Source organism: Ursus arctos, unplaced genomic scaffold (genome assembly GCF_023065955.2).
Source record: "Ursus arctos isolate Adak ecotype North America unplaced genomic scaffold, UrsArc2.0 scaffold_8, whole genome shotgun sequence".
NCBI lineage: Eukaryota > Metazoa > Chordata > Mammalia > Carnivora > Ursidae > Ursus > Ursus arctos.
Genome location: NW_026623100.1, coordinates 48,381,122 through 48,408,896, shown reverse-complemented (window position 1 = coordinate 48,408,896; position 27,775 = coordinate 48,381,122). Strand labels below are relative to the sequence as shown.

General features: G+C 48.7%; 1 protein-coding gene across 1 annotated transcript; it reads left to right on the top strand.

Annotated features, from left to right (window-relative positions):
* The first annotated feature begins 12,021 nt into the window (after nt 1–12,021).
* On the top strand, nt 12,022–26,600 carry CD8B (CD8 subunit beta). Its single transcript, XM_026481185.4, has 6 exons — nt 12,022–12,105; nt 15,084–15,443; nt 19,064–19,153; nt 22,442–22,531; nt 23,765–23,801; nt 25,860–26,600. Exons 1-6 carry the CDS (start codon nt 12,063–12,065, stop codon nt 25,870–25,872), a joined length of 633 nt encoding a protein of 210 aa, XP_026336970.1. The 5' UTR covers nt 12,022–12,062; the 3' UTR covers nt 25,873–26,600.
* The last annotated feature ends 1,175 nt before the right edge of the window (nt 26,601–27,775 follow it).

The window sequence follows — 27,775 nt, the reverse complement described above, 5'->3', positions numbered from 1 at the left end:
GCAGAATCAGCATCTTCACAATTATCTTGAAGCACTGTGTGAGGTCACAGAAAGTGCCGTGGAGAAAAAGTAGGGAAGGGGCCTAGGCTGTCCCAGGGGTTTGGGGGTCGGTCAACGCTGTGAGAAGGTGACATTCCAACTAGGACTAGGAAGGAGGAGTCTTCAGAAGGAGATTAAATAGATAAAAGAACTTTGCAGGCTTCAGATGGAGAAGGACAAAGGCCCTGAGGTCAGGGTGTGCCTGCTTGTTCCACTCCAGCCTGGAGAACAGTGTGGCGGAGAGACCTCTCGTCAGTCAGTGGGACCACCGGTAGTGTCAGGGCGTTCAGGCACTTGGGGGATCCGGGCTTCCTCCTGTGTGAGGTTGGACACCTGATGGACTTCGAGCGAAGGAGTGACTTTAGGCAGGATGTCACTGGAGTTAAAGGATTCTTCTGGCTGCCGGTTTGGAAACAGACTCGGTAAGCAGAAGCTAGGAGACGAGTCAGCGGGCGACCCGCCTGATTCGGCAGAGATGGGGTCTGGCCCGGGCAGGAGCCATCTGAGTGGGGAGAAGTGGTCCGATTCTGATGTCCTTTGAGCGTAGAGCAGCAGGCAGGACCCCCCGACGGTGCTGCGGGAGCCCCGGGAGAACAGCAGGGGAGCAGCACGTGTCTCCTGTGGTTCTAGTCTTACAACAGAGCGTTGTAAGCAAGAACAGGAGTTGAAGGAGAGGAAGAGCCTTTAGGAAGAGCAAGCCCCCCACGCCTCCCACAGGCTGCCTCGGAGAAGCACGGTCTGCAGTCTCCCGGCTCTGGGGCGAGCCCGACGCAGAAGGAAATGCCTGAGCGAACTTGATTTCACCTGCACGTGAGTCTGCACATCCTGCTCTCCACGGTGTAGCGTAGCCACGTGTGTCTTAATAGGCGGCACCCCAACTGAGAAAACCAAGCCAGAGGGGCAGACACGAGGCAGAGAAGCAGGCAGGGCCGTGACAAACTAGCAGACGCTGGAGAAACATGGAGAAACGTAGCAGTTGAGGGAAGGACTCAGGAACGGCCTGAGGGAGCGTGGCTGTTAGAGGGAGGCTGGAAAAAATGGGGGACAGCAGTCGTGGCTTGTACTTGGAGACTGAGGAACAGGTCCAGGCCAGCCTGGGGGACTTACTAAGGACTATTTTAAAACAATAGGAAACACAAGGGGTTTGGCTGGAGGAGGCAGAATCAGACTGACTTCAAAAAAAAAAAAAAGACTCTGAAAAAAAAAGTAATTCCTCTGGCTGCTCCCCAGAGCGTGAGTCGAGGGCGTGTTGAAGTGGACAAAGGCTGATCTGTAGCACAGGTGAGGGAAGACGGGGCTCAGACCGGGAGGGAGCAGCGGGGACGGAGGGAAGGCAGGGGGTAAATTCCAGGGGCCTTTCTTTGGTAAAATAGGCCAGACATGATGGATCCCACGATACAGACAGTTCTGCCAACACCTGAGAGCTTTCTAAGCAGGGCCTGCTTCAGTCTGCTCAGCACGCCTCCCCCCTGCTCAGGGGCCCTCCCGTCCACCTCCCAGGGCACAACCAGGACCTCGCTCTCCCTACCCGCATCTGTCTTGGCCCGTGTGCACTGGCTCTTGTGCGCTTCCCCGGGGCAGGGAACGCGTCTGTCTAGTTCACATACGTGCCCAATAGCACGCGTGCCACCGGGCTCAGAGCGCCTGCTCAGGCGAGCGTGCGTGCCGGCCGGGCAGAGAGCAGTTGCACACCTCACACCACCGGGGACCCTACAGGGGAGTCAACCCGTGCGGAAGCGGCCAGGCCGGCTCCAAATCCACGGCTGCCCACAGTGGTGGCCTGCCCCAAGGCACTCGCACCTGAAGTGAAACCCGGCCCCGCCTGGGCCTGCGGGGTGAGTCCTCCCAGGGGATGGGCCTCCCAGCGTGCACTCTGGCACCTTCCTCTCAGGCTAGGTGCCCTGGGCTCTTAACCACAGCCTGGACTAACAGGCCCTTCGCTGGAGTGTTCACTCTTCTTCCATTCTGAGGAAGTGACCGAAGGCCTGTCTTGAAATTATTATTTCACTAGGATCCAGAATCGATGAAAAAACCTCTACCAGACATTGAACCCCTCTCCTGGCTAATTCAGTCTCACTTTAGGTTCTATTTAAGGAAGGAGGTTTCCCTGCTGACCAATGACGTTTTAGGACCAGACCAGCCAGACCTTCCCCAGGCTGACAGTCCTGGCCCTGCAGCCCTCCCTCTGGGTGGGCCCCCAGAGTGGGCCCAGAGCTCTGGGTGTGTGCAAAACACTGCTGCCTTGCCGATCGGTTAAAAACTAGGAGCACCTACATTTGCAGGGACTTGATTTTTTTTTTTTTTAATCACAGTCCGCACCTGTCACAGCAAGCAGCCCTCTTAAAAAATGAAGTCAACCCTTTGTGCACTGAAATAGAAAACGGGTCTAGACAGATTGTTTGGGAAGAAAAGCTGAGTTGAGAACCAGAATGTACCCTCTGACCTCACACCTGTTGGATCAGAGTTTAGATAAAAGCCTGCAGGAATACCGTAGTTACCTCTGGAAAGGGAAACCAGGGAAATTTGGTTTTACAGTGTGTAATTGTCACTGTGATTTGGTTTTTTTGTTCATTTGTTTTGGGGTTTTTTGTGAGGTTTTCGTTTTTTGTTGTTTTTACTTCTAGCACAAACAAGTATTTATTTTGATTAAATGAAAAGACAAAAACAATAAGGTAGAATGGGTGCAAGTTCTCCAAATAGACCACCGGTAGCCCGTTTGCCGTTAACCTGATTCCATCATTCCAGCATCCCGCCGAGAGTGTTAATCACTAACGGCCGCTCTCTGTACCCAGCACCTTCCAAGCCCTTCATTTGTAATCGTTCTTTAAACCTCACAGCACCCATAAGGTTGGTACCAATGTTGGAGCGGTTAAGTGAGCAGGCCTTTGACCCTGTCTGCCTGGGTGCAAATCTTGGCTTTTCCACTTCCTAGCCGTGTGCCCTTAGGTTCTTTGAATCCTCTGTAACTCGGTTTCCTCATTTGTAAAAAAGGAATCATGATAGGTCTAGATCGTGCGACAATTAACATCTTCCTCTTCTTTCATGCCAGCTATGAAGATACACACACACACACAGAGACACGTGTGTGTGTGTGTGTGTACATACAAACATATAGTGTGTGTGAGAGAGAATGTTTGATGACCCCTATTATTTCTTGGTGCATAAGCATAGGGACAAGCCAGTTCTGTTTTTATAGAATTTATGAATGATTTTAGTTTAAATTAGTTGCTTGATATTTTTTTTGTTTTCTTATAAGTAACTTGATTTTTTTTTCATTACACAAGTAATAGTATTTATGGCAAAAAAAGTTATAACATACAATTAAGTAGAAAAGCTAAAAGTATCCATAATCCCCAGACCTAGGGATACCCACTGATAAATTTTACACATTAATTCTATATTTCTAACTCTCAAATTTACAGTGTTTTTAAGACTCATTTTCTTAGTCTATTATATTTTATGATTCTCAGCCTCTGTCAAAAATATACACTTTCAATATTACTGGCTACTCAGTATTTTTAGTACATGAACATAATACAATCTCCACTAGAAAACTGAGAGCCTGATCTTTTCAACGACAAAGACCACATCTGTAGCAAAATGATACATTTAACAGAAACTTTTTCCTCCGTCTTCCCTAGCAGAGATTCATCCCTAGTCAACATAATGGAAAATTCTAAGATTTATGACTCTTTTCAACATGAACTTGAGGATTATGTTAGAAAGCAGAAAGCCAGAGGATTACAACCAGAGGTTTGCTTTAGAAAGGTGACGGAAGACTCTGAGTACAGAGAAAGGGGCCACCCCGCACCCAGACCGCTAATGCTGGAGCAGGGACCCTCCTTCACGAGGACCCACACGTTCTCCAGCTCCCACACAAGGCCAAGAACAGCGGAAAACCAGTTACCCCCGTGGTCCAAACTTCAACACTCCAGACTGGAATCTCTAAACCACTGTCACAAAACGCACGACCATTTCTCCAAGCACCTGTGGCTTCCAAGCCCACCTCTGCAAGGAAAGACCCCTGACCCCCATGCGGCACGACGCGGGAAAGATACCAGCCGCATCCGGGAGGAGGGTCCCACCAGAGCCCATCAGGCCGGAGATCAAGATCAAGGCCAAGGGAGAAGGTCCAGGGAGGACACAACAAGGGGGAGCAGGGAGAGGGGAAGAGATAGCATTGCGAGGATGGAGATTCCCACAAAGAGACCAAAAAAAAGGCCAAGGTACAGCCAGTCGGCACAGAGAAGCCCAAACTCAGGAAGAAGCACAACCAAGGCACCGCAAAGGAGGGAAGAAGGTTCCAGAGGGCAAAGAAGCGACCTGGCAAAGAAAGCACGCAGGAGAGGGACCTGTGGGATGAAGCTGTCCTTGGCAGTTGTTACTGATGGGGGGGGGTTTGGGGTCGCCGATATTAAATTATTTGGATAACGTTGGAAAGGCTGGATTAAATGGCATTGAAGCAATTCTGTGGCCACCACTTGGAAGAAAATAAAATTTGATCCCCACCTCAGACTCTGTTCAAATATAAAACACAGGTGGCTTAATGATGTCAGTGTAAAAACTAAAATATAAAACCGTTAGGAGAAAATATAGGAAAATCGTTTTTAATTTTGGAGTGTGAACAGCCTTCCTGAATGAGACACATTATTCAGGATCCATAAAGACAAAAAAATAATAAATGTAATTGCAGAAGCATTTAAAATCTGTCTAACAGAACATCTTTTTGCAAATTTTTTTAGAACAAATTAGAAGATAAGCATTGTATATATGCATAGAGCACCCCCAGAAAGATCACTGAACTGTTGACTCTGGGGGCAAAAACCAAGTGGGTGGGGGACAGACGTGGCAGGTAGACTAACTTTTCAAAGTGTTCATCTTTCTATTTTGAATTTGGTAATATCTACTACCTTTCTTTTTTTAAGATTTTTAAAATTTTTAAGTATTCTCTACACCCAACGTGGGGCTTGAACTCACAACCCTGAGATCAAGAGTCACCCACTCCACCCACTGAGCCAGCCAGGTGCCCCAAGATTATTACCTTTTAAATAAACAAATATTTTTTACAGGCAAGCAACACACAGGGAAAAATATTTGCAACACTCTATATTAATATCTCTTGTGTCAATTATCAAATTATTGCTTCTTATCTCCAAACAGCTTCTTTGCCCCTTTGTGAAACTGGATAGTGAAAACTGGTCTCCTTCGCCAGCTAGCTCGATGTTATTCTCAGCCAGTAGAGGGCGCCGGAGGGACATTGTAAACTGGGAGGAAGAGGGACTTTTTTTTCCTTTTCTTGAGGTTGCTGGTTTCCTGTAGCCACAAGTCCTTGCCTTTGTGTGTGTGATGTAGCTGCAGTCCATGCCCTGTGACAAATTTTTTGTCCCTGGTAGGCTGTGTGATCTGTGAGTTCCATATTCTCTCTGCAGCAGTCCAAATCTCAGCCCCTCTTCCAAGTTTCTCTCTTCCATGTTCACCTTCCTCAAGGTCAAGGGTAGGCAGTCCAAATCTCAGCCCCTCTTCCAAGTTTCTCTCTTCCATGTTCACCTTCCTCAAGGTCAAGGGTAGGCAAACTGCAGTCTGCAGTCCAAATCCAGCCCCCCGCCTGCTTTTTTATACTGCTCCTCATCTAAGAATAGTTCTTATATTTGAACCTCAACTAAGCAAAATGTTATCCCAACAAAGTGCATCCCATTCTTCTCACTAAAGAACTTTATTCCAAAGCTTGTACTCACTATTATATTTTTATTTATTATTTTAAAAAGATTTCACTGATTTATTAGAGAGTGTGTGAGTACAAGTGCAAATGGGGGAGGGGCTAAGGGAGAGGGAGAGGATCTTAAGCAGACTCACCCCCCCCCACCCCGACACCAGAACCTCACTCAGGGCTCCATGTCACAATCCTGAGATCATGACCTGAGCCCAAATGAAGAGTCAGGCACTTAACTGACTGAGCCACCCAGACACCCCTACTATTATATTTTTAATTTTATCAGTACAAAGGTTGTGGAGATTTGTATTCTGTATTATTATACATAAATATTCCACAGAGCCTATACTATTTACCACCCGGCCCTTTACAGAAAAAGTTTGCCAGGGGCGCCTGGGTGGCTCAGTTGTTAAGCGTCTGCCTTCGGCTCAGGGCGTGATCCCGGCGTTATGGGATCGAGCCCCACATCAGGCTCCACCGCTGGAAGCCTGCTTCTTCCTCTCCCACTCTTCCCTGCTTGTGTTCCCTCTCTCGCTGGCTGTCTCTCTCTCTTTGTCAAATGAATAAATAAAATCTTAAAAAAAAAAAAAGGTCTTTACCAAAAAAAAGAAAAAAGAAAAAGTTTGCCAATCCCTGCCTCAGAGTTGCCTTGTACCACTTTTGGTAGTTAACATTTTATTAGTTTAAATTTTTTTATATTTAATTTTCTCTGTTTAAATTAGTGGAACAGTTTGTGTTCTGATGGAGCCCTAACTGATAATAGCCTTAATAGACAAATAGCATTTACCAATTAATAAGAAAGTATAAATAACTCAACAGGAAAACAGGCATTTACCTCTACATTTAGTTAACAAATATTAAATTCCAATTGTTGTTCCAGGTACTAAGATAAAAGAGAATGAGATACAAAGACAGAAAGAAGCAAGGAAGGCTTTGTTGATGTATAAAACGGAGCTCATTTCTGGGCTCGGGTCATGATGGACGAGTAACTCACCTGGATGTGGGCCTGGAAGGACTTTGAGAATCTTGGAGGTTGGGGAGTATTCACTGTTTGCTGATTGGTCCCATCCCACAGTTGTAGAACCTCTGGCACCCCTGCTCCCCACCTACGAAATGCCAGTGGCTCCTCCCCACCTAAATTTTGAGACAATCGACATAGTCCCCCGGGAACTGACAGAGTGTGCCCCCTGCCAGAGGTTCCTACTCACTCAGAAAGCTTGGCTTAGCTTCTGGAAGTTCAACTGACAGTTTAAAATCAGATCGCTGATTTCCTCTGTCTCTGATGACAACCCACTTACCAGCAAGGCTGGTATCTTAACCCCATTTAGCAGATGAGGTATTCAAGGCCTGGGGGCTAGAAGAACCAAGAAATTATTCTAATCAAGATGCTCTGGGACCTGACCCACTGTTCTTTCCGCCCGCCTTTGTTTCCAAATGTTACCTTAAGCAGTGCACAGCCATATTAAATGACACGAAGAGGTTGCTCACATTGTTCTCTTTCCCTCCATATGCTCTGCAAGGAGAAGTCTCCATTCAGTGCAAGGAGTGAGACCCCCCTCCAGGAACGCAAGGTTGGTTCAACATAAGACACTCGATCTACCACATTGATAGAACAAAGGGAAAAAAGCCTCAATCGAAGCAGAAAAAGCATTTGATGAAATCCAATGCCCTTTAATGGTAAAAAAAAATACTCAGAAAACTAACACTGGATGGGACTTCCTCAACATGATAAAATACACTTACGAAAAACCATAGCTACCATCATAGTCAATGATAGAAGACTAAAAACTTTTCTAAGATCAGTAATGAGATACAGATACCAACTCTCATCGCCCCTATTCAATATGATATTGCTAGTTTTACCAGAGCAATTAGAGAAGAAAAAGAATTAAAGCCATCCAAATTGGAAAGAAAAAAGTAAAACTATCTCTACTCTCAGATGGCATGATCCTATATATAGAAAAATCTCAATCCACAAAAAAACTGCTAGAGCTAATAAAATCAGCGAAGTTGCGGGGTACAAAAGCAGCCCACAAAAATCAGTTGTGTTTTTATACCCCAGCAATGAACAGTCTAAAAAGGAAAATTTTTAAAATTTTCATTTATAATAGAATCCCCCCAAAAATATCAAAGAATAAATTTAATGAAGAAAGTCAAAGATTATACATTGAAAACTAAAAAATACTGCCGAAGGAAATTAAAGACGATTCAAATAAATGGAAAGACATCCTGTGTTCATGGATTATAAAACTTAATATTGTTAAGATGGCAATACTATCCAAAGCAATCTACAAATTAAATGCAATCCCATCAAAATTCCAATAGGTTTTTTTGCAGAAATGGAAAAGATGATTTTCCAATTCATATGAAAATATTAGGGACCCTAGATGTTAAAGCAATATTTATTTTTATTTTTTTAAGATTTTATTTGTTTTATTTGAGAGAGAGAGAGTGTGTGTGAGAGAGAGAGAGAGATCAGAGTAGAGAGGAGGAGCAGAGGGAAAAGCAGACTCCCACTGAGCAGGGAGCCCTATGCAGGGCTCCATCCCAGGACCCTGGGATCATGACCTGAGCCGAAGACAGATGCTTAACTGCCTGAGCCACCCAGGTGCCCATAAAACAGCATTTAAAAAGAAGAACAAAGTTAAGTAACTCACACTTCCTGATTTTTTTTTCACACTTTCTGATTTTAAAACTTATTACAAAGCTACATGTAGTAGTAAGGGTTCTCCAGAGAGATAGAATCAATAGGATATATATAGATAGATTTATCTATCTATATATATCTCATAGGATACCTTATTATATATGATTTATTACAAGGTATTGGCTTATGCAATTATGGAGGCTGAGAAGTCCCATGAAACGCTGTCTATAAGTTGGATACCCAGGAGAGCAGGTGGTGTCATTTGAAGGCCTAAGAGCCTGAAGGCCAGTGATGTAAATTCCAGTCCAAGTTCAAAGGGCTGAGAACCAGGAGTGTGGAGGGCAAGAGAAGAAAGATGTCCCAGCTCAGGCAGACAGGCAGAGGGAGGGCAAATCTAACTTTCTTACACCTTTTTGTTTTATTCAGGTCCTCAGTGAATTGGAGGATACTCATCTATATGGGGAAAGGCCGTCTACCTTACTCAATACACCAATTCAAATGCTCATCTCTTCCAGAAACAACCTCACAGACACACCCTTACATAAAGTTTAATCAGATATCTGGGCATTCGTGGCCTAGCCAAGTTGATATAAAATTGACCCTCCCATTATAGCGATCAAAACAGCATGTTGCTGGCATAAAGACACATATAGATCAGTGGAATAGAACTGAGAATAGAACTGGAATAGAACTGGAATAGAACTGAGAATCTAGAAATAAGCCCATACATTTATGGTCAATTGACCTTCAACAGGGTGCAAAGACTTTAATGGGGAAAGAAGAGTCTCTTCAATAAATGATGCCACGACAACTTGCAAAGGAATGAAATTGGATTCCTACCTCACACCATATGCAAAAACAAACTCAAAATGGGTCAATAACTGAAATACAAAACCTAAAATTATAACACTCTTAGGAGAAAACATCAAAGTAAATATGGATTTAGCAATGGATGCTGAGATATGACACCAAAAGCACGAGCAACAAAAGAAAAATACATAAATTGAACTTCATCAAAATTAAAAAGTTTTGTTCATTAAAGGACATTAAAAGTGAAAAGACAACCAACAGTACAAGAGATAATATTTTCCAATCTTATATCAGAGAAGGGTAGAGTATTCAAAATACATAAAGAGGGTAGAGTATTCAAAATACATAAAGTAACAAAAAGGCACCCCAATTTTTAAAAAGAGGAAAGAATTTGAATAGACTTATTCAAAGAAGAGATACAAATGGCCAATAAGCATATGAAAAGATGTCTAACATTAATCATGTGGGAAATACAATTTAAAGCCACGATGAGATATTACATCACAGCCACTAAGACGGATATATTAAAAAAAAAAAAAGTAACAAGTGTCGGTGAGGATGTGGGAAATTAGGGCCCTCATACATTATTGGTAGGAATGTAAAATGGTGCAGCTCCATGGAAAACAGTTGGGCAGTTCCTCAAAAAGTTAGACATAGAAATACCATACAACTGAGCAATTACACCCCTACCTATATACCTGAAAGAATGGAAAACAAGTACTCAAATACGTGTTTGTACAAGAATGTTTATAGCAGCCTTACTCACAATAGCCAAAAGTAGAAATAATCCAAACGCCCATTAATAGATGAATCTATAAACAGAGTGTCTTACAGACATACAACAGAATATTACTCAGCTGTAAAAAAGAATGAACCAACACACGCTACATGCAGCATGAATGAACCTCAAAGTGTTATGCTGGTAAAGGAAGCCAGACACAAGAGGCCACATACTGCTGGACTCCATTTAGATGAGATGTCCGAATAGGTAAATCTATACAGACCAGGGGACGATTTGGAGAGAGAGACAAATAGAAGGTGACTACATAATGGGTACAGGGATTTCTTTTGGGGAGATGAAGATGTTTTGGAGCTAGATGGAAGTAGGTGGTGGTTTCATGACCATGTGAATGTACTGAATACCCCAGGATTGTACAATTTAAAATAGTTAATTTTATGTTATGTGAATTTCACTTCAATTAAGAAAAAAAAAAAGCTCACACTAGTGTGGGTCTCCCCAGGGCTATCTGCCCTGTCTGTGCTCAGCCTCACAGTTGCTCATGGGAACAAGGGAAATATGGAGGGAGACTCTGGCCTCTGGCTGGGCCTCACAAGTGCGCACCGCTTAGGGCAAGGCCTGGGTCTTTTTTTTTTTTTTTTAATTAGTTTCAGAGGTAGCATTTAGTGATTCATCAGTTGCATATAACACCCAGTGCTCATCACGTCACACGCCCTCCTTAATGCCCATCACCCAATCACCCCATCCCCCCACCCACCTCCCTTCCAGCAACCTTCGGTTCGTCTCCTAGAGTTCAGTGTCTCTTACTTATGGTTTGCCTCCCTCTCAATTTTCATCTTATTTTATTTTTCCTTCCCTTCCCCTATGTTCATCTGTTTTGTTTCTTAAATTCCGTGTATGAGTGAAATCATACAGTATTTGTCTTTCTCCGACTGACTTATTTCACTTAGCATAATACCCTCTAGTTCCATCGTTGCAAATGGCAAGATTTCATTTTTTGATGGCTGGGTAATATTCCATTGTGTATGTATGTGTGTGTGTGTGTGTGTGTGTGTGTGTACCACATCTTCTTTATCCATTCATCTGTCGATGGACATCTAGGCTCTTTCCATAGTTTGGCTACTGTGGACATTGCTGCTATAAACATTGGGGTGCAGGTGCCCTGTCAGAAAACCACATTTGTATCTTTGGGGTAAATACCTAGTAGTGCAATTGCTGTGTCATAGGGTAACTCTATTTTTAACTTTTTGAGGAACCTCCATACTGTTTTCCGGAGTGGCTGCACCAGCTCGCAGTCCCACCAACAGTGTAAGAGAGCTCCCCTTTCTCCACAGCCTCTCCAACATTTGTGGTTTCCTGACTTAGTAATTTTAGCCATTCTGACCAGTGTGAGGTGGTATCTCATTGTGGTTTTGATTTGTATTTCCCTGATGCCAAGTGAAGTGGAACATTTTTCCATGTGTCTGTTGACCATTTGTATGTCTTCTTTGGAGAAATGTCTGCTTATGTCTTCTGAGGGCAAAGCCTGGGTCTTGGTCACCCTAGGCCCCACTGAGCCGGAGGGCCTCTCGGAAAGAAAAGAAGTTTAAAAAAAAAAAGAAAGAAAAGAAAAGAAAAGAAAAGAAAAGAAAAAAGAAAAGAAAAGAAAAGAAAAAAGGAAGAGGGAGGAGGATGAGGAAGGAAGGAGAGAAAAGAGTGACCAGAATTAGAGTCCCGCTCTACCCTGCATTTCTGGGGTACCCTGAGTATCCTGACTTCTGTGAGCCTCAGTGGCCTCAAGTGTCACAGGGAGTCATGACCCTCCCAGGGCAGAAGGCGATCACACACCTGCAATTGCGTGGCGCAGGACAGCGGTGTCACCTCCTCATCGGAAAGCATGGGGTCCTAGCGGGTTCTTTGGAAACGCACCCAAGACCTTTGAAATGCCGGGAGGATGAGGGCGGAGACCTTGCCAAGCTCACACCGGACTCCTTCCCCCACCCCTCCGGGCCGGTCCTTCCCGTCCCTCCCCCCACAACCCGCCCCAGCTGCCCCGCTCCGCCCCGCTCCCCACCCACCGCCAGCCTGGACCGTCTCCGCCGCGTCCCGCTGGGACCAGGTGTCCCGGGCGCGCCAAGATGCAGCCGGGGCTCTGGCTCCTCCTGGCCGCGCAGCTCGCAGGTAAGACGGGGAGACTCGCGCGGCGTGCGGGCTGGAGCGGGTGGTCAGCCCTGGACCCGGGAAGAGCCTGAGCCGTAAAGTTTAGAAAAGGCTGTCCCGGTAGGATGCAGATCCCAGATGCTGTGGCCCCCGGGAGGCGGACGCGGTGGGCACAGACCCTGGGGGTGGAAAAGAAGTTCATCCTTCGACTTCATTATTCCAGGGATCCCTGAGCCCCAGGATTGAGGCTAATCTCCCCCAGAAGTCTGGAGGAGAGGGAGGGGGGGTAGGATTTAAGAAGGAAGAAAAGGGAAAGGGGAAGGAGGTACAGAGAGGAAAGAAAAAACTGCCTTTGACTAGGGTTCCCACAGGGACGTGCCCCCCAGGAAGGTTCCAGAGGCTCGGCTCTGGATTTGATGTCCCATACTTGGCCCAGGGTTCTGTATATACATTTGTAGTACTTCCGGGGAAGTACTTGGGGTACACTCTGCCAGACACCCGGCTACTGCCCGTTCTCAGACCCGTGTGGCAGAGGACTCCCTCGGGGTTCCCTCTGTCCCCAGCTCTCCCTGGCTTGTGTGTGCTGTGTGCTAAGGCTCCCAGAACCAGCCAGCCATGCGGGACTCGGAATGTTGCCATCGGAATGTAGCAGGGAGTCTGCACTGTCCCTCTCATAAGCCCAACCAGGCTGCCTTTTGGGAGAAGCTCCTCCACACTCCAGGCTCCCCACTAACCTGCGGTTGATTGCTCTCTTCCCCAAAAAGCCCAAAGCTAGTCATCCTGCCAACGGTGACAAGGTCTGCCAGCCCCCTGCTCTGACGCGGTGAGCTCAACCGCATCTCAAATAGAAGCTAGTCCAGGCCATTCAAAACCAGCTGCTGTTGCTGATCCTTTTAGAAACAGCAGGTCCTTCTGAGTGCGGGATCACTGGGAGAGGGTGAAATGAATCACATGAGACCGCATGGGTAGGGAGGCCTGGCTCTGCGTCCGGCACAGAGATAGACTTGCCCCTGCCGGGTGTTCAGCCTCCAGAGCCACGAGAGAGACCAGGGTGTGTCGCAGCTAGCAAGCCTGCAAGTCAGGACACAGGAAGGGGAACTTACACACAAAGCCCAGGGTGCTTTTGGGCCCCTTTATCCCTAGAAGAGTCGCTTCTGGGCTTTCTTGCAAGAACTTCAGGAGTCTGCATATTTGCAGACCCACTATGTGCACAGGGGGGCATGACGGCGATCCAGGAGGGAATCACAGGTCTCCTTGATTCAGGGAGTGGCTCAAAGCTCAGGTTCTGGGGCCCAGACCTGGATTTGAATCTGGGTCCACCACATACAGGCTGTGTGACCTTGAGCATGTCCTTAGCTTTCCTGGGCCTCTGTTTCCTCATGCGTAAAATGGGTGGAAAACAGGATCTGGTGAGGATTACGTGACATAATGCATGCACCGTGCTGGGCACAGTTCAGTGAAGATTGGCATCCTCGTCTCTTATTACCTCCCCCAAGATGTCAGTGACCCGGAAACAGCGAAGAAGCTGTACTCTGCTGAAAAGGCAGGACGGTGTTTAGGGAGAAAAGAGAAGGCCAGCAGGCATGTGGGCACCAGGCCCCTTGTCATTCGGGATGCACGCAGAAGCTCAGAGTGGCCTGTCAGTGGAGTGCAAAAGCTTACATTTATGGCCCACTATGGGGCCGTGAAGCCGAGACACAAGCATCGGCAGGATGGTGACTCTAGGCCGCTGCCTCAGTAGGCTAGCTCCCCTTAGGTACACACACACACACACACACACACACACACACACACACACCCTCGGGACTCCTGTGCCCTCCCGTGCCTCGCAGTTCCTGAGTCTCTGCCCCGGGCTGTAGGATCTCCCTCTGCCCCACTGCTAACATGGAAGGCTCACCAGGTCAGATTCAGGGTGTTGGACTTGGCTGTGAAGGACCCGTTCACATCTGTCCTAAGATGTCATCTGGTGCCTGTAACAACCCCTGGTGTGTGAGCCACGTAGACAATGATGTACCCGTGTACAGCGCTTTACAGTTTGCAGTGGGTTTTTTGGACGTTCTAACCCTCGCAGGCAAGCAGGACAGTGCCCCCAAGCTGCCCTCCTCTTAAAGGGCAGAGACAGGCTCCTTGACTTCCTGCAGTCCCACCGCGGGTAGGGGGCAGAAGCTGGGTTCAAGGCCAGGTCTCCGCGTTCTGGTCTAGTTCTCCATGAACAATCCCCTACTCATCGATGCTTCCCACTGTGAGACTAAAATGAAATCCCCGGGCTGTTTCCGGGCTGTCTGTCCTTTCCTGCGGGAACGGGGAGCCAGCGACCTGTCACACTCTGACAGGCTGTAGTAGCACCTGTGACAATAGCGGTTCCTCTTGCTTGAGCGTGCTTGAGCATATCTTGCAGAAAGGGCGGCTGGCCCTCTTTTAGATTGGCCAGACCAGCCCCGGGCTCGGGCTCTGATTTGGGGCCCCTCCGGGCTGCTGAGTCTCCCGTACCTGCTTGGAGCCTGTTGAGGGTCTGTCCAGAGAGTGGCAGCAGGACAAGGTGAAAGGCAACCGGCTTTGACTTCAAGAATTTGAATCTTTTGAGTTTGAATCCCAGCTCACTTACTAGCTGTTGGTGGGACTTTGAACAAGTAACTTCAGGCCTCAGTTTCCTCATCTGTGTAATGGGGATAAATATCCCCAAATAAGTTTGAGATTGGATTAAGATCATTTACACGAAGAGCCGGGCATATAAGCAATCAATAAATGGCAGCTATGCCCCTGTGCCCTCTGTAAAGCCGGTCAGAGGAAACACCAGCCTTGCGGATGGTCTGCTGGGAGGTGGGGTGTTCGAGCTCTGAGTCGGGGAGCCACCCGAGGCAGGTCGCACAGCCCCTGGCCCTGCAACTGGACTGGTTCTTCCACGGCTCTCCTTCCATGCTTGACTCTGTGTCCCTGAAGCCCCACAACCGTGGCTGGGACAACGTGCTGATGATCTCTGCCCCTTCTGCTTCTCCCAGCGTTGCGTGGCAGCTCGGCGCTCCAGCAGGTGCCTGCGTCCATCATGATTCAGACCAAACAAATGGTGACAATGTCCTGTGAAGCCAAAACCTCCCCCACTAGCACGCGCATCTACTGGCTGAGACAGCGCCAGGCTCCGAGCTCGGACAGTCACCACGAGTTCCTGGCCTTCTGGGATTCCGTAAAAGGGATTGTGTATGGCCAAGAGGTGGACCAGGAGAAGCTCACTGTGTTTCCGGAAGCAACCCGCTCCATTCTCAATCTCACAAGCGTGAAGCCTGCAGACAGTGGCATCTACTTCTGCATGACCATTGGGACCCCTGAGCTGACCTTCGGGAAGGGAACTCAGCTGAGTGTGGGTAAGAATCTAGCTCGATGCTGTCCATGTGCTTGGAGCGCCTGCTCTATGCTGGGTGCGTGCCGGGCCCTGGAGCTTCTCCGCTCTCCACGAGCCCCGCGCTGCAGGACAGGATGCCAGCCAGGAGCAATAGCGCCATAGCTGGTAGGACCAGACTGACCCAGGGCCAGGCAGAGGCCAGCGTTTTATGTGGTCATTTCAGTTCCCGTGGCCATCTACCCTTTGAGGTAAGAAGTTGTTTCCTACTGCAGATGGGATGCTTGGAAGCATTGCTACTTCTTCTGGGGCCAAGGCAGTGCTGTCCTCCAGCCACATCAGGCCTACCTGAGGCTCTGCCCAGATTGGGCTGTATCCCCAGACCTGACAGTGGTCTCGGAAATTCCCACCAAGGAAAGAAGGTCCTCACTGCCTGGACATACCCAGTGAGAGCATTTCTAGGGCCGGCGGATGCCCTTACATTCTGAATGGGGGAGCCTGTGGCTCAACCCTACACCCAGAGGTACAAGGAGGAAGGAGACTGGACCCCAGGACTAGCTGCAAATTCTGCTGCATATTCACTGGGTGCCTTTGCCCCGGTCCCTCTGCTCCCTGGGCCTCAGTTTTCTCATCTGTTTCACGGGGCTGCCGTTGGCCTCCAGGGCCCCCTCCAACCCCGAGAAGCTGCAGTTAAGTCAGCCCGCCCCATAGAAATAGATGATAAGCCACAGATGGGATTTAAAAATTTCTAATGCCACGTTAAAAAAAGGTAAAAAGAAACAAGCAGAATTAATTTAAATACTATATTTGTAACCCAGTTTATCAACAATATCATCATTTTAACTCGTAATCAATATAAACATTATTACTGAAATATTTTGCATTCCCTTTCCATTCTAAGTGTTCGATGTGTTTCTTACACACCGTACACCTTGAGTGACACTGGCCAGGGGCACAGGGGGCAGGTGGCCGCACTCTTGGACAGTGAGGAGTAAGCTCTGAGAGGTGTGAAGGAATCATGGCAGAAGTTCTCAAAGGCCTGCAGCTGCCTTTTGCCCCCTCTGCACGTCAGCCAATGGCCGGCAGGCCCCCTGCGTTCCTCCCACTGTCCTGCTTGTCGCTCACCTGGGTTCTCCTCAGGCTGGGGGCTGAAGAATGACAAGGGGACCCCCTGCCCCAGGAACTGGACCACTCAGCATGGGAAGATACAGGGACCGCTGGGACAGCAGCACAATTAGGAAGACAGAAACAGAGGGGTGCTGCTGTCCCATCTCACCAGCTTTGGGTCTTCATCAGGAGGTAGGGGCGGGGGCGAGAATCTGGGCAAGAAGCGAGACATCCTCAGCAGGGCGTTGACTGATTCCTGTATTGAAAATCGGGCTTTGGGGGGTTGGGGTTTTGGTTTGGTTTATTGTTTTTGTCTCTACAAGCCCCACATTTTCCCACTCATGAGATTTTGGGGTCTGAGAAAGGTAGATGATGAAATAAACAAAACTGGTTTCTAGAAGCTTCCCTTCCACCTACACCACCACCCACTCGCTCCTGGCTTTGATATTTCCAAACCCCTCGTGCTGCTCAGCTCCCTGAGAATAGCGGACCCTTCCCAAAGCACGTGCCCGCACCTGCGTCACCTCGCCAGAGTCAGGGTATCCGGAGTCGCACCCCACCCCTCCTGCCAGAGGTCAGCACGTATCCAAGGAGGAAGCTCAGGTGTAAAGAAAGTATTTGGAGAGAGACGGGGCCTTTTGGGGGCCGCTTAACCACACCATGGGCTCAAAAGTCCTGTCCTTTTCAAAGAGGGGAGAAGTGGGGAGATTTGAATGGGGGGCAGGGGGAGTCAGGAGTCATCAACAGGACCCAGTTCTGGGCAAGAAGAAATTAAAATGGAACAAGCCTCCTGTCAAGCCCCTCATCAGACCCAGGCCACGGAGCCCAGCCAAGACACTTCAGGTCCTACAGAGCTGGCTCCCCTGCAGGCTTCCTGCTGACTGGCCGAGAGACCTCGGTGCCTCCTCGTGTATAAAGTAAAGGGAAGGGACTTCGGGGCCGTGAGGAGGACAGGAGGGAACACTGCTGGGGCCCCCAGGCAGAGGGCCAGGCTCCTGCACACTCTGGGAACACCATAGCTGGTGTCCTTTTCCCTTTTACACTAGTTTCCCTCAGCATTGCGACGGTCCAGGGCCTTGAACTGATGGGCCTAACTTGTCGTCAAGAAGCCTTTGCACCTGAGGCGGTGTGGCGTCGTGACAGCCTAGAATCAGGGTCTCTTGGCTCAGATCCTGGTAGAGCTGTTTGAGGCTTCCTGAACTTTGGACAAGCTATTCCAGTGCTCTGAGCCTAGGCCTCCTTGGGGCTCAGACGAGGGTCCTAGCGCTTGTCCCCAAGGTTGCCGGGCTCGATAAGCCGAGGCTGAAGCGCTTGGCTGTGCCTCCAGCACGTGGTGGGACTTCGTAGGTGTCTGTTCGAGTTAGTCGGTTCTTCCCAGAAACCTCGAAGCAGGCAGAGGAGAGCGTGTCATCTCCACTTCCAAGAGGACACTCAGGCCGGCAAGGGTCCAAGTGTCCGCTTTTTATGGGGAAGATTGGCCAGCCCCGAAATGACCATTTTGTTGGCTGCCCCTCCTTGTCCCCTTGACACTGGAGTTTCAATTTATGGTGTCACCATCTTCCCTCTCCTACGGTTTTGCAGGAAGTCATTGTAATGAAGTGTCTTTGCTCACCTCACCGACACAAGGGTTGGATTCGGCAGCACCCAGTGCTCACACCATTCTTAGCACCTCAAGCCTCCGGTGCCTCCCTTGGCTCCGTGTGCTTGTCCCCCTGCCCTGCCCCAGCCCATCAGAGTGTGACACTGGACTAGAACGAAAGAGAGGAGTGACCCGCCCAGGTGTCAGGAGAGGGGTTGGGGGGCCAGAGGGGCACTTTGCACTGTGGGGCCTTGGGCCAGCCCCTCATATCGCTGGTGTTCATCTTTGAAATTAAAGGTTCAGACTAGAGGTTCTTCCAGCTCTGATCGTATATGATTTGTCAAGACACTTGAGAAGGAAAGAAAATCCCCATTGCAACCTGCATGGTATTGTACATATGGTAAAGGGCACCCACCTCCTTTCTGCGAGCTTCCTCCAACCACTTAGGAATTGGCAGGTTGGCTGAGGGGCTGGTCTTGTCAAGGGCTTGGGGACTCTGGCTTCCGCTCAAGGTCTTTGGCCAGGGGGAACCTGCTGCGGCCAAGGGGAGCACAATTTGCTGGGCATGCTGTCCCCTTTAGTTTTCATGATGATCCCGAGAAGGAACTGGGAGTCATCTTTATTTCAGCAAATGGGGAAACTGAGGCACAGAACAATGATAGGACTTGCCCCAAGTCACACAGTGGCTAATTAGGGCGGCTGGGGCTCTGTTCAGGACCATGTGGGTGCAGAGCCCCTCTCTTTCCTGGACACCAGAGCAACCCCCTGCCTAGGCACTCAGATAGGTCTGAGAGTTGGGGAAACACCTAGAGAATTCTATTGCTGTGTAACCTTAGAGCCTGTAGCAGCCCAGGAAACAGTCATAGGGGCTTTTTAGTACCTGGATGGAAGTAATGAGATTTTAACTTTTGGCTGGAACTCCACCCACTGTTTACATGTGTCTTGCTTGCTTTCTGTAGTTGATGTTCTTCCCACCACTGCCCAGCCCACCAGGAAGCCCAGCACCAAGAAGAAAGTGTGCCGGTCCCCAAGCCCAGTGGCCCAGAAGGGTGAGTTCTTCCATCTTCCTGGACTCTCAGAAGCACAGCAAGCTGTCTTTCTTCCCTCCCTCTCTCCCTCCCTCGCTCCCTTCTTCCTTCCTTCCTTCCTTCCTTCCTTCCTTCCTTCCTTCCGCAAGCCCTTCCCATGTGTGGACTCTAGCCTGTTTCTCTGGCCCCGGGCAAGCTGGGGTCAGAAGGGAAGTTGAGTATGACCACAGTGCTGTCCTCCAGCAGCTCACAGTCTCGTGGGAGACACGCTTACAAATCATCACAGGGAAAACCTAATGGAGGCTATGGCCGCCCGAAAACCTGCACACCAGTGTTCCCAGCAGCATTATTCATAATCCCCGAAAAGTAGAGACTCAGAAGTCCACCAGCTGATGAATATGGAATATCCATACAATGGAATCTTATTTGGCCATAATAAACAGTAAATTACTGATATAAGCTACAATATGGATGAACTTAGAAAATATCACACAGTGAAAGAAGCCAGACACAAAAGATCGTGTATTACGTGATCCCATTGATAAGAAATGTCCAAAATATGACATTTATAGAGACAGACTGTAGAGCAGTGGTTGCCTAAAACTGGGGAGCTGGGAAAGAATGGGGAGTGATTGTTAATGGGTACAGGATTTGGGGGGGGTGAGATGAAAATGTTCTAAAATTAGATTGTGGTGATTGATGATTGCACAACTCTGTGAATATACCCAAAACCATTAAATTATACACTTGGAGCAGGTGAACTTTATAGGTAAAATCTATCTCAGTAAAACTATTAACAAACAAAAATACCAAACCCAAAGGACTGGAACTTCAAAGTTTCTCGGTTTGGACGCTTACCAGAGGACCTAACACACCGTATGTGCTGATATGTGTTTGTGAAGGAGTGAACACACTAGCCTGTCTGTGCTATACGCACCAGACACAGCAGCTGGAGCGCACACACACACACACACACACACACACACACACACACGCTTCGTGTTTCTGGAAACATTCTGACCTCCGCTCCCCAGAAGATACTGGTGACAAACAAAGTGTCATCTGCTCCTACCCATAGGACGGACGGCAAGCCGCCACACTAGAGCTGCCTCGAGCCCCTGGGGTTGCTCGGTCTTAAACACATCAAGTAACAGAAAGAACCTGAGGGGAGGCATCTGATGTGATTCAGGGGATGAGAGCAGGAAGCTTCCCCATGGGGTCACAGCGATAAAGGAAATCAGAACCCATATGCAGGAGGGCAGGGTCTTGGGGAACATAAAGGTGGAGATAGAGTGACCTCATTTGATAAAATATCCATGCCCCGCAACTTCGCCTAAAGGATTTCAGGTAGGTTACAACAAAACAGCGACACAAAGGCAAATACAGCAGCACCACGAAGTTGAGGGCGCCGAAACTGGGTCTAGACAAGCAGCAAAGCCAGCTTCACCAGAGGGAATACTCCAGATAACCAGGCACCAAACCCCTGCTCCCCACAGTGATACAAAGAAACAACCCCAGACGCCAGGCTTCAAAGCCTTTATCCCAGGGTTAAACTCTAGAAGAAATCTGCCCTGTTCATCCTTCTGGAAGGACTGCTAAACAATAATGAATTCACTAACATTTCTATAAGTGATGAGAGCAAAGGTCTTTGAAGTTCTTGCATCATTTCTTATATTGACCCTCAGTAAAATCCCAGGGCAGGTATGCAAATCCAACATTAATAGGTTATTAAGAATAACCAGGATGAGTGTGAAAGTGGCCAGGTGGGCACTGGGGAAGAAGCAGGTGGAGGTTGCTTTGGGGGTGGGGGCCATGGGACAGGGTACCAGGCTTAGGTCTGAATCCCTATCTACCGCCGCCTATACTGTGTGACCTTGGGCAGGTGATTCAGCCTCTCTGAACCTGTTTCCTCATCTGTAACATTGGGATGTTTGCCTGGCATGATGAAACGAGGTGCTATATATAAGGCACTCATCTTGGGGGGCACCCAGCTAGAGCTCAAAGCTTGTCATCGTGAATGAAACCGCATAGCCACCTTGGGGAAGGGCCTGCTCCCTAAGGCTTCAGGCTGTCCCTCGAGATGACACTGAGAGGAACGATGTGGTGACTGCTCGGCTTCAGGGGACCCCAAAACCCGGGCAAGGCAAGAAAGGCCAGGCCAGGTCGTACAAGTGGCTAACATATGAAAATACGCTGACACTGACACATCATCGGGGAATGAAAGTGACATATCGTGTTAAACCCACTACTCTGGCCAAAACGAAACACTTTGATAATATCGAGGGCCGGCGAGGTACAGAACAGGTGGTTAGGAATGAAGAGCAGTGCAGGCTCTTTGGAGGGCCCTTCACAGTGTCTGGCACAACTTTGAATGGACATAGTCGATGGTTTGGCGGATCCTGTTTTCAGTATCTGCCCCGAGCTGGCTTCTACATTAGGAAAAATGTACCAGGGTATTCTCTGCAGAGTAACTTGTAAAAGTAAAACACAAGGAGCAAACAAAATGCCCGTCCGCTGGCTAAATAATCCATGGGATGTCCAAACTGCAAATGCTACTCTGCAAAAACAATATCTTTGGGTGCTGAGATTTTTTTAAAGATTTTATTTATTTATTTTAGAGAGAGGCGGGGGGACGGGCAGCGTGAGAGGGAGAGAGAGTCTCGGGCAGACTCTGCACTGAGCCTGGAGCCCGACTCGGGGCTCAATGTCATGACCCTGAGATCACGACCTGAGCTGAAACCAAGGGTCAGAGGCTCAACCAACTGTACCACCCAGGCACCCCCCTGATACATTTAAGTGAAGAAAAATGGTTTGCCAAATAATTTGTACAGTATAAGCCACTGTATGCTTAAAAAATCCTGTATGTGTCTGTTTAAATTATGTATGTGTAAATGCAAAGACAAAGGCACCAAATTACCATGGGATTTTTTTCCTGTGAAGGAACTAGCGTGCCAAGGAGCATTCTAACCATATACTTGAATCCTTTACAATGAAAATATATTCAGCTATCTCTTGAGTAATTAAAATAAAAGCTTTAAAAATAAATAGTAAAAATATCGTTACCAGGCATGAAAATGATCTCCTTTGAACATAAGTAGCTCCTGAGTTTAATTAGTTTTTAAAATGATGATGCGGGACAAAGCATTTTCTATGTAAAACTATGTCAGTGTGTTTAAAGTACCTAGAAAGAAAGACGAGAAAAATATGCAAATGGTGGTATTCTCTGGAAGGTGGGACTTCCGGGTGATTTTTCCCTCTTTGTATTTTCATGTGCATGCCTCAAATGTTCAGTAAGTGTGTCTTTTCCAGGCCTGTCCTGTGGCCCCCTCATCCTCGGCCTCCTGGTGGCCGGAGTCCTGCTTCTGCTGGTGTCCTTGGGAGTGGCCATCCACCTACACTGTAAGTTGTGCCCTCTTGGGCCACCGTGGTGACTCCTTTTGCTGCTGGAGCGTCCGTCCTTCTCTAGGGAAGCCGGACAGATAGCAGAAGTTTCTACCCGCCTCCAACCCATGGAAGCTGCAGAAGTGATTTTTAGCCTGAGGCCACGCTGCAGGGGTCAGAGACCACCCTGTCTCTGGAGTCAGACAGACCTGGGTTTGAATCCAACCCCACTATGTGCTGATCTAGGGACCATGGCTTCTCTGAGCCAGGGCCGCCCCATCCAGGAGTAACGATATTACCTACCTCCCAGGGTTGCCGTTTATAAAGTCCTGCCCCGAGCCCTGGGCTCTACCCTTGGCCCTTCTGCTCTCCTGTGCCACCGGGAGCAAGTCACTGACCTTCTCTGGGCTTCTATAAAATAGGACGGGGTGGCTCACAGGGGCATGGACTAGATCAGTGACTCTTTTATAGGTCACAGACCCCTTGAAACTTGTGACAGCAGTTGCAGACCCTGTCCCCCAGAAATACGTCATGAACATATTTTTGCATAACATTGCCATTCACAAAACGATCCTTTTGCCCCCATTAAAGTTCGGTGGTCTGCAAACTTTTTTGATCAAGGATCTCATCAGTAAAAAATTGTTAAATAATGAACCCCAACTGCAAAGAGATCTCATTAGTAAAAAAGAGTTTTTAAACTCAAACTGCAATTAGCTGTATTTATTGCATATATTACGTATGCTATTAAAGGTGCTTCATAACTGAAAAGTAATAAAAGATGGGATAGACCTGTAAATAGGCATGCTCACACTTTCTTCCGCATCCCAGTGGGAACCCTTGCAATCCCCCCGAATGCACACACTCTAGCTTAAGACCACCTGTCTGCACACCTCTCGTTCCTGACCTGCTGCAAAGGGCAAATTGACCCAGTTAAGGACACACAGACCAGAGTAGATTCACTGAGTTCAAATTCTACCTTTACTGCTTACTAGCTGCATGACTTTGGGCAAGTTACTCTGTACCATGCATGCTCTGTGACTCAGTGTCCCCATATGCCCTGTTAAGAGTAGTAGTCATACGTTTGCTGTGAGCTTGACGGGAGTTAAAGCACGTAAAGTTGGAGCACAGCCTGGCACTAGGGAAGTGGTCTGAGGTGCTGGCTGTCCCCGTCATCTCCCCCCTCACTCTCTGGGGCTTGGTGTCAGCGGCCCACAGCCCACAGCAACCCACGTCCTTGTTTTCTTCTTCTAGGTCTGCAGAGAAAAGCCCGCCTTCGCCTCCTGAAACAGTAAGTGCCTGGGGCCTTGGAAAAGTGCCCGGGACACGGCCCTGGGTGAGGTCCTGGCTTCCTCGGCCCCTGCGGCTGCCACAGCCTCTCCCAGCAGGGAGCCAAAGCCAGACCCCACCTGCAAAAAATCTTAGACTGTATAAATAGTTCAGGAGGAGAAATCGTCTAAACAAACGAAAATACTGGGTGGTGGTCGAGTGTATTTCAAGCACGGAGAGAAGCTCTTCGAGGTGGTCACAAAGAATTCTTGCAGGCATAGAACACAGTAGGGCAGCCCGAACTCGTTTCCACCCAGCATTTCATCTGACCTGGTCCTGCAGGACATAGAGGGTTACTGTTACAGACCAGCTGAAAGACTTGCTCAAAGCATTTGGGATAATAAAGAGCAGGCCTGGATTGGAAGCCAAGTCAGTTCACTGCTTCCTTCCCCGCTGGTGTGGGCTGTTGGGCTGCCTTGGTCTGTCTTCCACCCTGGGCCCCACCTGGGTTGCAGGAGTTGGCAAATCAAAAGGCTGAGTCACACAGACATGGGAGCTAAAAAGCACTGGCTCTTTGGGCCCCTGAGCTGTGTAAGCGCGGGCAGACACCCGGAGGCCCTGAGAGGCCAGCGGCCAGAAGCTGCTCCCAGCCTCAGGGATTGCCAGGCCTCAGCCAGGCCATGCGCGGTGTTCTTGGATGCTTTCTCTTCCTCGAAATACTATTCCACATCTACCTCTCTCATTAATGACATTCTCCTCCATCTAGAGGTGTTTGGAAAAAAAGAAAGCCCATCAAGCCTCTAGATTGAAGAGGGCGACAGGGCCTGGTGGTTTGGAATCCTGTCTGCCACTCACCAACCATGTGACCGTAGGCGAGTCACTTCACCCCTCTGAGCCTCTGATTCCTCATCTGTAAAATAGGATCACAGTACCAACCTCATGGCTCTTGCGAGGACTTACTGGGTAATACCCATAAAGCGCTCAGCCCCGGTCCCACAGAATCAAAGCACAAACTCACGTCACTTACAAAAGTCAGCTCTACCACCCAGACAACCAAGGAACAAAATGTACTCCCCAATACTTGGAATGTAAACTCCATATAAACTCTGTGTTATATTCTCTACATTATTATATACACCATATTTGTATACACATTTGCTTGACTAGAGACAGTCACTGAAACATGCCTGCTGTTTTTTACGGGCGAGTTTCAGTGATCATTTTAGTTGTGTACAGTTTTCACAATTTTACGTGCTGGCCTTAGAAGTTATCCCCTACGTAAGAGACAGTAACCTGAGTGTATTTGTCTGAGCCTAGATCTGCAGAATGTTCTGTTCAACATCTTCCCCATGGTGACCTCTAATGGAGAATGAGTCCCCATCAGGGGACTGCCCCCACTCAGCCCTTCATTTTAACTTGTTCCGCAGTGATTTGATGCCAGTTTTAGGAGACCTCATGCGCTGGCAAAGTTAGGGGTTCTGAGAATCCACTGAGGTGGGGAAGGAGCTGGGGGGCGTCATGGGGGGCTGTGAGCTCCCTCATCCTCTGTTCACAGTACTGCTGTCATCGGCCACCTGTAGTTAGCTCGCCTGTGAGACATCATTTGAACAAAAGGGTTTGTGGCTAAAACAAAGTTTGAAACCACGTCTAGTTTTGCTACCATGATCCAGGTGTGGGCGAAAGAGTCCACAGGCCTCGCAGAGCAGCCATTCCAAACTCGAGTTGCGATTTCAGGCAGATGCTCCCCAGCCCGAAATTGAGCCTAGAAAATCTTCCCATCAGCAAGCCTCCTTCTTCTGGCCCCTTAGTGTACATTTGTGAATAGCTTCTCTTAGAAAGTACTGCAGGAAGTAACACTATTCAAAGCTAGACTTCTTTGGGCTTTGGTTTTTGAACTTCTTAAATTTTTTTTTTTTTAATGACTAAGTTGGGCCCTAAAAACCTACTAACAGAAAACTCCTGGCCCCGGGCTCCTTACTGGAAGTGCAGCCCTCCATCCTCATGTCATTTGTCTTTGTTACAAGAAATTCATATTATTTCCCTGAAAATAAGTGGTGTCTCAACTTGCTGTTGTTTTCAGGTTTTATAAATGAGCAAAAAATATGCTTTTGGGGTCCTGCTACAAAAATACATTGGTCAGTAATGAGCAAGATCTGGAAAAATGAGAGAGCAGGGCCATGCTCAACTCACTCCACTGTGGAAATTTCACTGACCTGCTGAAGTTGCCTGCTTTTAATTATTGCAAGTTCGTTCTGTGGGCGTCACACATGGGAGCAACTTGTTAGTTGGTCATCGGGAGTCACGGAGAGAAGGCTTCAGAGCCCCCGAACACTTCCTGCAACTCAGGGACACCGTGGAGGATGGAGTAGGAAATGCCGCCATGACACCACTTCCAGCCCCCCAACTCCCGCTGGGATGGGCTGGGACCTTTGTATTGGCCGTCCAGCCCCAGGCTCACAGGTTGTTTTGCCCTGGTACGGCAGTGACATGGAGTCCTGAGTCTCTCATGGGATGGCGCTGGGATGGCTCTTCCTTGGTCTTCCCAGACTGGGCTGACTGCCCTCACCCCAGAGACCAGACCCAGCTTGGAAACCAGCTTCTGTGAAGGGCTGACCTGACTCCCGTAGTTACTTCAGTCTCTGGGGACATCCTTTTGGGGCTGGGGACTTGTGACTTTGAGAATGGGAAGTCACTTTATCTCCTATTAGGAATTTCCCCCGGCTTTCACTTCTGCCCTCCCATGGCTTGTATATTTCTCTCTCACTTTCTGTTCTTTTTATGAAAATGTCTTGGTTGTAAAAATAAAGTCCTGAATAAAAGATGCAAATGGGTCCTGTGATGGAAAAGCACAAAGCCCATCTGTACAGCAAAGATGTTGATGCTCAGCTGAAAAGAAATACCAAGGATAAAATGCGCCTGTCCTCATTTGTCCCCACGACATGCTGTCGTCCGTGTTGTAGACATAGAGAGAGTCTCAGAGGTTGGGAGGCACCCCAGCGACCCAGCGCCAGGCAGCAGGAGCCCCAGGGGCTGACCTCCTCTGGCCACTCAAAACCACCTTCAGTAGCCTACAGACTGGAACCCCAGGGACTCCCAGCCACAGACGGGTGACCTTATACTGAAGACAAGCTGAGAGGCATCAGGGTCTCTCTCTCTCTCAGCTTTGACAGGGGAAGAAGATGCAAGGGGAAAACGCTGAGCTGGAAGAGGGAGTTGAGATGAGGCTCTCGTGCCTTCTGAGAAAGCCCCGGGGGATCTGGTCTTAGCCCCCCACCCTGGGCTTTCACCGTATAAGAGCTACTGAGCCAAAAATGAGTGCAGCCTCAGGCTGCGTTCACAGAAGCACCAGGCGCAGGCCAACGAGCACAGAGCCCCACCTGCTTTTCCTGGCCGGCTGGGAGGTGCGCTTGAGGAAGGGCCGATGCAAACCAGGCTCTGCCCAGAGGCCGATGGCAACTGCAGAAAACAGGAAAGGAAAGATGGCTCGAGGGGAGGGAGGGGGCACCGGAGATGCTGCCCGTGGAGTGAAGGGCGCAGAACTAGGTGCGGCGGGTGGGAGTTAGACGGGTGTGGGTGCAGGAGGTGCTTGAGAGAAGCAAGCGCTCTCTGTCCGTCAGCTCTGAGGACACCAGGACAGGCTGCCTCCCAGAGTCCTGGGGAGCAGGGAAGGAGCCAGGGCGGCCGGGGCCAGGTCCCCCTAGGGTTCATGTTTAAGGTGGGCTTCTTGCTCCGACACATCCTATTTCGTGATCAGAGACTAAAGCCCAGGGGCGCCTGGGTGGCTCCGTTGGTTTTAAGTGTCTGCCGTCAGCTCAGGTCATGATCCGGGATAACTGGGAGTCTCTCTCTGCCCCTCCCCCTCCCCCTGCTTGTGCTCGCTCCCTTTCTCCCTCTCTCACACTCTCTCTCTCAAATAAATAAATAAAATCTTAAAAAAAAAAAGAGAGAGGCTAAAGCCCAGCTGGGCGACCTGCCCTCGCTGCAGGCTCACACCCA

Bases quoted from the DNA above. Each gene is read 5' to 3' on its own strand.
- CD8B (XM_026481185.4), top strand. From the start codon at position 12,063: ATGCAGCCGGGGCTCTGGCTCCTCCTGGCCGCGCAGCTCGCAG. The intron at 19,154-22,441 runs GTGAGTTCTTCC...TGTCTTTTCCAG, and splicing joins AAGCCCAGTGGCCCAGAAGG to GCCTGTCCTGTGGCCCCCTC. The intron at 22,532-23,764 runs GTAAGTTGTGCC...TTCTTCTTCTAG, and splicing joins AGTGGCCATCCACCTACACT to GTCTGCAGAGAAAAGCCCGC.